At 45.1% G+C, this 12983-nt stretch overlaps 1 protein-coding gene across 2 annotated transcripts; it reads right to left on the bottom strand.

Annotated features, from left to right (window-relative positions):
- Nucleotides 1-1180: 1180 nt before the first annotated feature.
- On the bottom strand, nt 1181-12983 carry LOC140134712 (aflatoxin B1 aldehyde reductase member 2-like). 2 transcript variants are annotated; one of them, XM_072155219.1, is made up of 8 exons: nt 12876-12983; nt 8147-8324; nt 4232-4422; nt 3867-3971; nt 3421-3517; nt 3212-3311; nt 2994-3123; nt 1181-2626 (listed from the first exon to the last, which is right to left on the bottom strand). In XM_072155219.1, the coding sequence occupies exons 1-8, from the start codon at nt 12885-12887 to the stop codon at nt 2465-2467; spliced, it is 975 nt and encodes a 324-aa protein (XP_072011320.1). In that variant the 5' UTR covers nt 12888-12983; the 3' UTR covers nt 1181-2464. The 2 variants fall into 2 exon arrangements, with proteins under 2 accessions (XP_072011320.1, XP_072011318.1); XM_072155217.1 differs by lacking the exon at nt 12876-12983 and having other exon boundaries at nt 8147-8414.

The following is a 12983-nucleotide window of genomic DNA, read 5'->3' as shown; positions in this document are numbered from 1 at the left end:
TTACTATAGTAAAAATCTCCACCAGGTCACACTTAGGGTGAAGACACACATGGCGTTTTTGGGCCGTTTTTAGTTAGTGCGTTTTCAGATCGTTAAAAACGCATGCGTTTTTTAAAAACGCATGCGTTTTTGACCAGTTTGAATTAAGATAATTGCTCAAACCTGTCAAAAACGCATGCGTTTTCAAAAAACGCATGCATTTTTTAACGATCTGAAAACGCACTAACTAAAAACGGCCTAAAAACGCCATGTGTGTCTTCACCCTTAGTATATATGGGCCACCTGGAGGGAAGGGGAGGAGGAGTATAAGGCTGGTGACACACAGATTATCAGTGCTTAGATTATCATGATACAGGTTTATCTACACTTTCATTTGGCTTCTGAACATTCACTAGTATCTGACACATAGAAAGAGAGATGAGACAGATCAGAGATGAGATTATGAGATCCATGAGATGCATATAACACATTATGACACTCTCAGCTCTGCTATATCTCTGCTCTCTCACACTATCCCCCTCCCCGGATCAAGAACTTATCTGCCAGTAGCTTATAGCTCTCCTCTCGCTGCTGCTGTTGTTTGCAGGCAGGAAGTCAGTGTGTATCAGTGTGAGCTCATCCTGGAATGGAGGGGCCGCTGCAGGGAGCAGAGGGAGAGAGAAGCTTCACAGCGTCAGGCAAGATGGCTGACCCTATAGTCAGAAGATCCAGGGTCGGAAACCAGAGGCAACTAAAATAGTTAACACCAGGATTGATAGAGACAGGTTGGAATTTTGTCTGTAAAATGCTTTATTTTTTGTTAATAACAGTGAATTAGAGAATGTTTTATTTTGTTATCTTGAGTACATTTAAGAAACTTGTCTTCGTGGGAATAACTCTTTAAAGGCTATCCCTGATTTTAGGAAATAAATGTTATTGTTTGTACCATAAACAGTTATATTATTTTCTAATATACTTTCTGTATCAATTCCTCACAGTTTTCTAGATCTCTGATTGCTGTCATTCTATAGAAATCTTCTATGTTACTTCCAGGGGACAGAAATCTGACCATGGTCATACAGGTGCACGGCTCGTTATGTCACACAGATCTGATTACTCTCTGTGATACTAACGGGACGTCCACCTGTGTGACCATGGTCAGATTTCTGTCCACTGGAAGTAAACATAGAAGCTTCCTATAGAATAACAGCAAGCAGAGATCTAGCAAACAGTGAGGAATTGATACATAAAATATATTGAAAAATTATCCCTTTTTTTATAGTACAAACAATAACATTAATTTGCTGAAATGGCAGTACCCCTTCAAGGTGCCAAAGTCAAACCTTATCCATCTGATGTCTTTTTTTAAGGATAGACCAATGCTATTATAAACACATACAGTCCCTTAATTAAGCTCCTCCTCTTTCATCAAAGATCGACTGCATTTCTCCTTCTGTGTTTCTTCTCCCCATTGTGCAGTGACTCAGTTCCGATACATGGGCTGGTAATAAATTGAATTTTGTGGAATCAAAATATTCTGTTTTCAACTTTTAATTAAAGGGGTTACTAGGGTTTAAGAAGTTACTTAGGGCCGGGTCAGGCTACTTAAAAATAATAAACGTACACTTGCCTCCTCCGGCGCCGCTGATGTCCCGCACCGCGGTCCGGCTGATCCGTGCCCCTGTTAGTTTACAGGGACACAGAAGCCGCGCACAGGGAGCATCTGGAGGGCGAGGTGGCCGGCTCCTCCCATCCGTCCCTATCTCTCAGCGTTGTAAGCGCTGTACAAACCGGCACACAGATCAGACGGACCGCGGCACGGGACATCAGCAGCGTCGGAGGTGGTAAGTACACGCTTATTATTTTTAAATAGCCGCCTCAGCCTGGCCCTAAATTATTCCTAAACTCGGATAACCCCTTTAAGATATTTACTGCAATGATGTGGTGACTTAAAGAGGGCCTGTCACCATTAAAAACGGTCTTAGGAGCTGCTTACTAAAGTAAGCAGCTCCTAGTGTTACAACAGACACACTAGTGTTACACTGCTAGCCTTATCAGAAACTTCCGATAGGAGGGACGGTCTGGGGGAAGAGGCAGCGCCTCGGACTGCCCCCTCATGAATACGTCGGACCGCTTTGACAGCGGTCCGGCACTTCTAGTGTACAGCGCAGCAGTGTTTGTTAGTGTTATCAGAGGTTTCCGATAACGCTAGCAGTGTAACACTGCTGGGACTGTTGTAGCACTAGGAGATGCTTACTTTAGTGCCGTTTTTAAGGGTGACAGGTCCTTTTTAAGAGCGGTGAGGAGAGGTCTATTACAAAGCATCGGTCCAGATAGGATCCACACAGGTCACCAAGCGGGTCTAACCCTCACCAAAGAGCAGCCAGATAAAACATGAGTAGAGTTGTATCAGATCATGATATAAAGTAGCAGATTTTGCTTATGAGAATCAGCAGGTAATTACAGGACAGATATGGTTCACTGTCTACATGAAGTAGTTAGGACAGTCGTGAGCGACCAGGTTCCAGGTTTCTTCAAAGGCGGCGACTACAGGTGGAAGCAGGGGGCCACCTTCTGCTCCGTCCAAATTCTTCACTAGTTGTTCCATACTGGACATCCCCAGGATCACAGCATCACCCTGACTGCCCTGGAAGCAAATGAAATATACAACAATAAAATAAACACTAAAATACTCTGTGCTGCTGGTCCGACCGTGCACCATATTTATTACGGCCGTGCGACACAATTCTACAGCATGAGCAAAGTGCACAAAAAAAAAAAGCCCACTTCCCGAGCATTGCAGTGGAAGAAATAGTGCCAGTTTTGATGAATCTGGCGCCCCCTGCACACTACACCGGCAAACTGCACATAGTACAGACTGCACTAGTTTTGATAAATGTGGGCCACAGTGCTGCAGAAGATTCTGCCACTTCCAATATGTAAGCCAAGTCGGTGACCCCGTTCTCCCTCCAATAATAAACCCCATAGCTATAGATGATAATCCATACTCGCACCTGTAGTTTGGAGTGGTGATACAGCCACCGGAGAGAAGCAGACGTCAGGCTGGGTCTGTCCTTGCCATACGCCTCCTCCAATGCCTTCTGCACAAGGTCAATTCCTTGAAAGTATTGCTTCTTCCAGTATCTGTATGAGGGGAGTACACACAGCCAGGAGACCCCATCAGTGACTTCTCCAATAATCTATTATTAGACAATATATCCTATATACCTACCTCTTCATGTGGTATTCAGACCATTTGTTGCCAAAAAATCTGCTAGGTTCCTGCTCCTTATCCTTGTCCTCATATCTGTATCTTCCGGTCAGCAGCCCCCCTGTACAGAACAAGACAGCAGTCACAATCCTAACAAAAATCATTATGAATGTCACAGCCAAAATGGCCGCCCTCTGTGGCCTGTCCACTACACTAGTCAAAGCACTTACCGGCAAGCGGACCGTAGGCGTAGAAGCGAATTCCAAGTTGGCGCAGGCAGGGCAGCAGCTCCGTCTCTACTTTTCTGGAAGTGGCGTTGTACACACCCTAGAGGGGAAGCGCATACCCCCATTAGACTAATGTCCCCATCACATGAGCCCCTTTAGCCGCAATAGGGAGACTATGTCTCAAAGACCTTCCAATGCTCTGATGTGCTCAGGCCACGTATAAGTATAATGTGTATTCTGCTCTATTCTTAGATCTTAGGGTTACAGCGCCGGAGCCTGAGGCCGCTCTACTGCGGTATCGTGACGACAACAGAACCTTTGGGAGCAACTGTAATGGAAATTTTAGGTTGATCTTAATCACCATCCATATCAATGTCCTAATCCGGGTGCCATATGAGACCACCATGCTGCAGATGTGTCACTGACCCCCACACCGCTCTATAAAGTACCTGGTAGACGGTCGGCAGCACCCAGTTCTTCTCTTTACAGATGCAGTAAATCTTCATCACCTCCCAGGACGTGTAGTTGGATAGACCCAGCTCCTTGAACTTTCCCTAGAAGGAAAGAGCTGCTCATTATACAACAAATTGTTCAGTGAACATACTACATTGCAGTTCCTCGGATTTTAAATATCTCTGCTTGCTTTTTAGTAAACAATAACATTCTAATTACATTTGAACCCGTCTTGGTCTGATGCTTCTCATAGCTGAAGGTTTGTTACAACTGCACTCCAGATTTTATTGCCAACACTGGGGCCAGCACCATTCTGGAGAATTGGGGTCCCATGTTTTAAGAAGGACAGAGACTACTTTACCTCCTGGTACAGCTCCTGGCAGGCGGCCAGTGTCTCCTCCAGAGGGGTCTGGTGGTCAGGTAAGTGCAGGTAGAAGATGTGGACGCTGGGGGTCTTCAGCCGCTGCAGTGATTCTTCTAGCTGCTGACGCACGGTTTCTGCTGACAGGTTCTTCTTCCCCTCCAGTGGATTTGCTTTAGTGGCTATCTTCACTGCAGGAAAATAATTGATTAATTTAAAAGGGGTTGATCACTTTGAACCCCCCCAAAAGCCACTGCAGACTGGGGAGGGTCTGGGGTCTCCAGTCCACATGCAGAACAACAATGGCAGCTTTCCATATCAAAATGATCAGTGCTCATTCACATACATTCAATATAAGCAATTTCTCCTGCAACATCACCCACCGGCACCTAGCCTTTTTCTGGCTTGGAGTTTTCGAGTTTTCTGTTCCCTGCTACCCAGCACCATGACTGCAACACCCCTGCCAATGCAGTGTTGCAAAATCAAATCCACTCTCCATTCAATAGGGTTTTCTCTAAAGGCCTGATCAACCTAGGGAGCCCTCTAGTGTCTGGAAATGGTAATACAGCTGTTAATTATCCACCTGAGAAGGAATGTGTAATTTCTTGCAACCAATGAGATGCCTTATTGTTGTGATATTGTAAAGAGAATGCTGGTTGGACAATGAACTTGCCACCTTACAAGGGGAGTTAATAAAACCCCTTGTGGCTGGAAAGTTTGAGGTCTTTTTCCACTGAGCTTCATAGTAGCACATGTGCCTGTGACACGCTGCCCTGACACACTTGGCCTGTGGGTAAACCCAAGCCCAAGTAGACCTCCACCTTCAAGAATCTGCATCATCCTGATGATGAAAAAGCCAACTATCCTCTCCAGCCTGAAGCTACCTATACCAGGCTGTGATTACCTCCTGTGGGACACTATCCAAGCAGCCATCTCGACCCAGTTGAGGTTACTGCTGTTTTGGCCGTAGCCAAATTCCAAATAAACGAAATGTAAGTTGAATGCTTGACATTTACTGCTTCCGAGTAATCACTTTGTAAGGCTGTTACCACCAAGGTTGCCCCTTTCACCACCACCAGGGATCCCTACCTTTACATTGGGGTTGCCCCTTCAGCCTCCCTCCTTTTTTGTGCTTCCTCCGGTCAGAGACTTGCCAGGTTGTGGACGAGGCCTCTGACCACTGACCACAGACAAGCGCTAGGCCACGTTTCACCAGCCACTCAGGTACCTAGGGATTCAGTTGCCTCCAGACCATGAAAAAGATTAGGCCCCGGTGGGGCCTAGCTTGGGTGCTTCTGGATCCCGAAGGTACCCGAGTAGCTGGCTGAGAGCGGCCTAGCACTCATCTGCGTTGACGGTGCTGGATACCATAGGACGAGGCCTTGTCCACAGCCTGGCAGGTCTCCAACAGGTGGAAGAACAAGAAAAAGGAGGGAGAGGCTGAAGATGTAGGATGTTTCTCCTTGGGGCACCCCCAATGTAGATATAGGGATCCCTGGTGGTGGTAAATGGGGCATCCTTGAGGGCATCAGCCTTATACAGGGATCACTTGGAGACCAGGGATGTTAAACATTAAACTTAGTTTGTTTATTCAGGAATATGGCAATAATAAAAGAAGCAGGAACAATCAACTGGGTCGAGGTGGCTGGTTGGATAGTGTTCCACAAAAGGTGCTTACAGCCTGGTAAAGGTAACTTCAGGCTGGAGATACATTGACGGCTGCTTCAGCAGAAGGATGAGGCAGACTCCTGGTCATGGAGGTCTTTAGGTGCCTCATGGCTGAAGGCCAGAGGAGGCCTGTGCCTCAGCACTCTCTGGGCTCTCCCTGCAGAGACCTCAGGAGAAATAGAAAAAATTTTCCACACAAAAGTTTTATATAACCTTTGGGAGTGTCCAGCTCAGGTGTATCATCCAACCAGCACCTCTGTACGATATCACAATAACAAGGCATTTGATTGGTCATCATTGGTAACATTCCTTTTCAGGGAGATATTGAGCAGCTGCAGGACCAAATAGGGGCAGTATATGGCGACTTTGCTAAGGCAAGGACATCTCACATTAGGTATTTGGGTATTTTTTAGGGTGCATTCAATCATTGCGTTTTTGTTGCGTTTTCATTGCGTTTTGAAATGCATTACAACAGCAGAGGAGAGGTGATTTGCCTAATTACATTACTGCTGACATTTGCGCTTACAAAACGCAGTGTTAACGCGATGGTGCCGCATGTGTTAATAACACTTTAGCCAAACGCCAATGTTGACGCATTAACATTTCCTGATTTATCTTAGGCCGCGGTCACATGTTCCGCTAGCGTTGCGTTCATAACGCGATGCTAGCACACAAGGGACGGACCTTGCCCCAATCGCATATGCATTTCCAGAGCAACGCATGCTATTGATAACCTGATCACATGCGTTTCTCTGGAAACGCATATGCGATTGGACCTAGGCCCGCCTCCTGTGCGCTAGCGTCGTGTTCATAACGTAACGTGTGACCGCGGCCTTAGTAGTTGATAAACATGCAAAAACGCATGTGTTTTAGACCTGAGTGAAGTTGGCCCCCCCGCCCCCAAATCAAACAAAATTGGTGTCAAACGTTTGTGCTGGTTTGTGCAGCAGAAATTTTCGTTTGTGCCGTTATCATTTTTAAGATTTTAATGAAAGTTTCCAGAGGTCATCATAGGTCAACCAGCCCCCCCACATTGCCCAAATCAAACAAAACTCTGCTACGTCTGTGCTGGTTTGTGCTGCTCAAAATTTTGTTTGTGCTGCTTTTGTTTTGAATATATGAACAAAAAATTAAAGGTCAAAAGTTCAACCAGCCCCCCCACATCAACCGAATCAAATAAAACAGTTGTCAAACATTAGTGCTACGTTTGTGCTGGTTTGTGCAGCAAAAATTTTCATTTGTGCCGCTATCATTTTTAATATATTCATACTTTTTTGCAGAGGTCATCAGAGTTCAGTTCTTCCAAAGTACAATGTGTTTGCTAGCTCCTCCTGGTGATCAAACCAGGGAAGTGTCACTAGGTTTGATTTTTACCAGTTCATCCTAAACACCTGAACATACCTTAAAAATGATAGCGGCACAAACGAAAATTTTTGCTGCACAAACCAGCACAAATGTAGCACTAATGTTTGACACCAGTTTCGGTTAATGTGGGGGGGGGGGCTGGTTGAACTTTTGAACTTGAATTTTTTGTTCATATATTCAAAACAAAAGCAGCACAAACCAGCACAAACGTAGCAGAATTGTACAGTCCTAGTTTTGTTTGATTTGGGTAATGTGGGGGGGGGGGGGCTGGTTGACCTCTGATGACCTCTGGAAACTTTCATTAAACGTTTGACACCAATTTTGTTTGATTTGAACAAGGGGGGGGGGGGAATTCACTCAGGTGTGTTTTCAGTGTGTTCAGTACCGGTGACACACATGGCGTTTTTGTTTCGTTTTTTTCATTGCGTTTTTACATCCTAGAAAAATACATCATATTTCCATATTGGCTTTTTCAATGAGTTTTAGGTTAAAGTGTCTTAATTTGGGCGTTTTCTCCATTGCGTTTTTTTTTGTCTGCATTTTTTGAGGTGCGTTTTTTGTTGCATTGTGGTCTGCATTTTGAAACGCATGTGATTACATGCACAAACAGCAGGGAGAATATCACTCTGTTTTTACAAATTCAATGAGACACAGCTGCATGCAATTAACGCACATCAAGCATTGCGTAAGTAAAAACGCAAACGCAAGTAAACATTTGTGAAAACACGTGCGTTTTCAAGGCGTCTGAAATCACAGCAGGAACGCGGCAAAAACTCCATGTCTGTCACTGGCCTAAAAACGCACCAAGAACGTTCCAAGAACGCACCATGCGACAGCCCCCTTATTGTGAATTGCAGGGTCCCAGTACACGTCTCCACTTACCTCCAGGGCCAAGCCCCATGTCTCCCAGTATTCGCTCACTCTCGCCTCCATTATAAAAATGCGCAGTGTCCACCTCATTGTATCCGCGCCTCAGGAACTCCCGGAGCACCTGTTTACTGGATTTGGCGTCCATGCGGTCCCCAAACTCCATAGCACCCAAAATGGTGCGGGGAACCCCCTGCGGCAGAGACATGGTGAAGTACAAGAGATGAGGACAACGAACAGAAAGGTAATCTTTCCAAACCTGGCAAGGTGCAAGAGACCAGGCTCATGGTCACATATTAACTCAACATGGCAGCGAGCCCAGTCATCATAAGTGGCATCTCAACTCTGATAACAAAGATGCCAGAACCAGAAAATCGCCCAATCTCCACCCCCTAAGGGTGCGGTCACAAGTTGCGTCTAATGCATGCGTTTAAAAACGCATTGCAACCGCTGGAGAGAGATTTGCCTAATTAAACAGCTGTTAACAATGTGTTTACAAAATGCAAATGTTTATGCTCGTGTTAACACAGCCTCAGGGTGGAAAGTTTTGGGTTCTTCATAAACTTCATAAAAAGCACATGTGTCTAAGGCCCACTGCCCAGACACACGGCCTACAACTAAGGCCAGTATGTCTCTACCTCTAAGAGCCTGGTGAGAACACATCCAACCAGCGACCATGAACAAGTTGAATAGTTATCTGCCGTTGCAGTTAGTTTATGGTTGACATATCTTGTCCCCGCGTGATCCCGGCATGAAGTTGCTAACGTCAAGGGCTCCCCATTTACCATCCACCCAAGGATCTCTACACCTACATCGTGGTTGCCCCAGGGAGAACTATCATTCATCTGCAGCATCTTCCTCCTTTTCATCCAATCTACCTGCAGAACATCTGCCAGGCGTGGACGAGGCCTGTTCCTCCGATACCCAGCAACGTGACCCAGATGAGAGCTAGGCCGCGCCCAGCCAGCCACACGGGTACCAAAGGGAATCCAGACGGCCCCAAGCCCAAAAAAGCTAGGCCCGGGTGGGGGATGTTGCACTAGCGCATGTCATTGGCCCAACGCATGTGCGTTTCTAGTGAACTCCCGCTGCACCTGTTCACTGGATTTGGTGTCCAAGTGGCACTTAAAATTTATAGCACCCAGAGCATTACGGGTTGGGAGGTGCGACTGCACCCATAGGGTGCTGCCCCACAGGGAGTTTTAGACGGACTGAAAACGCAAGCTTTTTTATACGCATGCATTTTTGTATGTTCACCATGCGTTTGGCGGGTTTGAAACTGTTTATCTTAATTTCTAGAAGTGTGGGCAGCTGTGAAACAGATTAAAACCTGCCAAACACATGGTAAACATGCAAAAAAGCATGCGTATAACAAAGGATGCGTTTTCAGTCCGTCTAAAAACGGACCCAAATGGTCCAAGAACGCACTGTATAGCAACACCCTTAGGCTGGTGCCACACGCACCGCTTTGTCTGCGTTTTAAAACGCAAACGCAGACAAAACGCAAACGCAGACATTTTCAAACGCAGACAAAGCGGTGCGTGTGGCACCAGCCTTGGGCTGCTTTCCCACCGGCTGGTCGCAGTATACAATCGGGTAGAGGGGTGAGCGCCCCTCACAATGATATGTTGTCATTCCTTATCATTCACACCTGCTTTTGGCTTCAAAAACTGCATCTGAAAGTGTGAACGCACTCTTGGGTCACATCTAGACTGGTCGATGGATACAACACAAGCAACTCCATACAATTTACGCTACACAGTCTAAAAATGCACAAGATTTAACTTTTTGTATGATTGACTGTATGCAGGGCCGGATTAAGGTTGGTGGGGGCCCCTGCGCACAAACTCTGGTGGGGGCCCCCAGTGAATTTAGTCTAGACCGGGAACAGCAATCACTGTATACAGCCCCCCAGCACTAACTATATACAGCACCCAGCAATAAATAATAATTCCTCTATTTATATAGCACACACAGATTATGCAGTGCTTCACCGAGCTTGCCAAATCAGTCCTATATACAGCCCCCCAATAATCACTATATACAGCCCCCCCAGTAATGTATACAGGCCCCCAGCAATAACTATATAGAGCCCCCAGTAATCACTGTATACAGCCCCCAGCAATAACAATATACAGCCACCAGCAATAACTATATAAAGGCCCCAAGCAATAACTATATACAGCCCCCACTAATCACTGTATGCAGCTCATCCAGTAATCACTACATACCGCCCCCAGCAATAACTATATACAGCCTCCCAGTAATAACTATATACAGCCCTCCAGCCTTAACTATATACAGACCCCGAGCATTACCTATATACAGTCCCACATCATTAAATACATTCAGCCCCCTATAATAACTATATACAGTCCCCTGTAATAACTATATACAGTCCCCCTATAATAACTATATACAGACCCCTATAATAACTATTTACAGTCCATCTATTATAACTACATAAAATCCCCCTATAATATATATATATATATATATATATATATATATATATATATATATATATATACAGCCCCCCAGTATTAACTTTATACAGTCCCAAAGCATTAACTATATACAGACCCACTATAAATATATACAGCCCCCTATAACTATATACAGCCTCCTGTAATAACTATGGTATATTCAGCCCCCTATAATAACTATATGCAGCCGCCTATAACAACTAACTATATACAGTCCCCCTATAACAACTATATACAACCCCCATATATTAACTATATACAACCACCTATAATAACTAACTATATACATTCCCATATTATAACTGTATACAGTCCCCTATTATAACTATAAACACCACCATAATAACTATATACAATACCTCTATAATAAATATATACAGCCCCCTAGCATTAACTATATACAGCCCCCAGAATTGACTTTATACAGTCCCACAGCGTTAACTATATACAGTTCCCCCCCAGCATTAACTATATACAGATCCCATATAACTATATACTGCCCCCTGTAATAACAACGGCTTATATGCAGATGCCTATAACTAACTATATACAGTCAGTCCCCGGGTTACGTACAAGATAGGTTCTGTAGGTTTGTTCTTAAGTTGAGTTTGTATGTAAGTCGGAACGGTATACTTTATTATTGTAACTCCAGTCCAAATTTTTGGTCTTTGTGACAACTGTATTTTAAAAATGTTGTTGTCATAAGAACCATTATAAACTATAAATCTTAATTGCAGGCACCTGTGATAACTTACAGCTGTTTATTGTAGCCTAGGACTAAAGTACAGCAAATTACCAAAATGCAGAGGTCCGTTTGTAACCAGGGGTCGTATGTAAGTCAGGTGTTCTTAAGTAGGGGACCACCTGTACAGCCCCCCTATAATAACTAACTATATATAGTCCCCCTATTATAACTATATGCACTCCCCATAATAACTATAAACAGTCCTAGGTAAAATAAAAAAAATTGTACTCACCTTCCTCAACTTCTTCCCTTGCGATGTCAGGATACTAGATATCGGAGGTGTACCAAACTGAACGGTTTGGTCGCATTCACGCACGACATTTGTGTTGCAATTCTGCGAAGGAGGAGCTTGCCCAATCGCAAATGGATTTCCATTGCAACATTTCTGAGAACTCTGGAACAAATTTAACATGTTTTGCCTATAAACACTACAAAACTGATGCATCCCCGGGCGGGCAGGGGTGTGTAATCGGTCATTAGATTCGGGACACCAGGGAGAATATTAAGATATTTAATATGTGTATTTAAAATGACTCAAAATAAATTCTTCCCACGTACCTGCAATTGGGCAAGTCCCTCCCCTTAAATTTTGGCACTCAACCAAAATGCAGAACTCCAATCACAATACTATTATATTGTACATAGTGTATCGTATATATAGTACAAGCCCTCCCTCCCTCCCCCCGCAGTATAAAGTCCTCATCACACTAGAGAGATACTGGCAGCTATGAGGTATGGAAAGGACTGCGGTAATATCAGGGGCGTAACTTGAGGGGGTGCAGAGGTTGCGGTCGCACCAGGGCCCAAGAGGTTTAGGGGGCCCTTATGGTGTCGCTTTCCCATATGAGAAGACTATTACTATAAACCATATATTATAGTCGGGGGCCCGGCACAGACTTTGTACTAGGGCCCATCAGCTTCTAGTTACACCACTAGGTAATATGGAGAGGAGACTTATGTATTATATATCCTCAAATGGTGCACGTCAGACTCCAGACAAGAGTGGCACGGTGGCTGAGTGAGTAGCACTTCTGCCTTGCAGCACTGGGGTCCTGGGTTTGAATCCCATCCAGGTCAACATCTGCAAAAGGGTTTGTATGTTCTCTCCGTGTTTGCGTGAGTTTCCTCCGGTTTCCTCCCACACTCCAAAACATACTGCTTAGATTGTGAGCCCCATGGGGACAGGGACCAATTTGACATGCTTTGTGCAGCGCTGCGTAATCTGTGTGCGCTATATAAATAAAGTATTATTATTATTATTACTAAAAATACAAAGCAGTAGTTTGCTTAGCAAGGGCGTAACAATTACGGTTGCTCTAGTCATCTGTGACAGCCAGGGGGCGCTGCTAGCTGTGGGGCCCACGTTCTGGGGGAGAAGACTCATGCAATTACTCAGGGTCCCTGGCAGTGGATGAAAGCGAAGCTGGATGCACCCTGCAGCAGCCTCCCCGTGCACGCACATGTGCAGAGCTCCTATCCCCCAGCACAGCTCCCCCTGATAGAAATACTTCACCTGGTGTGACATCCTCGTGTGTGGACAGGAAGCCAACGGAAACTGTGAGTGAGGGAGTCTCCTTGTGCTGCCTTCCCATGACGCTGATTCCTCTGCACTCAGCTGACA

This window comes from Engystomops pustulosus, chromosome 6, assembly GCF_040894005.1.
Source record: "Engystomops pustulosus chromosome 6, aEngPut4.maternal, whole genome shotgun sequence".
Lineage (NCBI taxonomy): Eukaryota > Metazoa > Chordata > Amphibia > Anura > Leptodactylidae > Engystomops > Engystomops pustulosus.
This window is presented reverse-complemented; position numbering and strand designations above follow the sequence as displayed.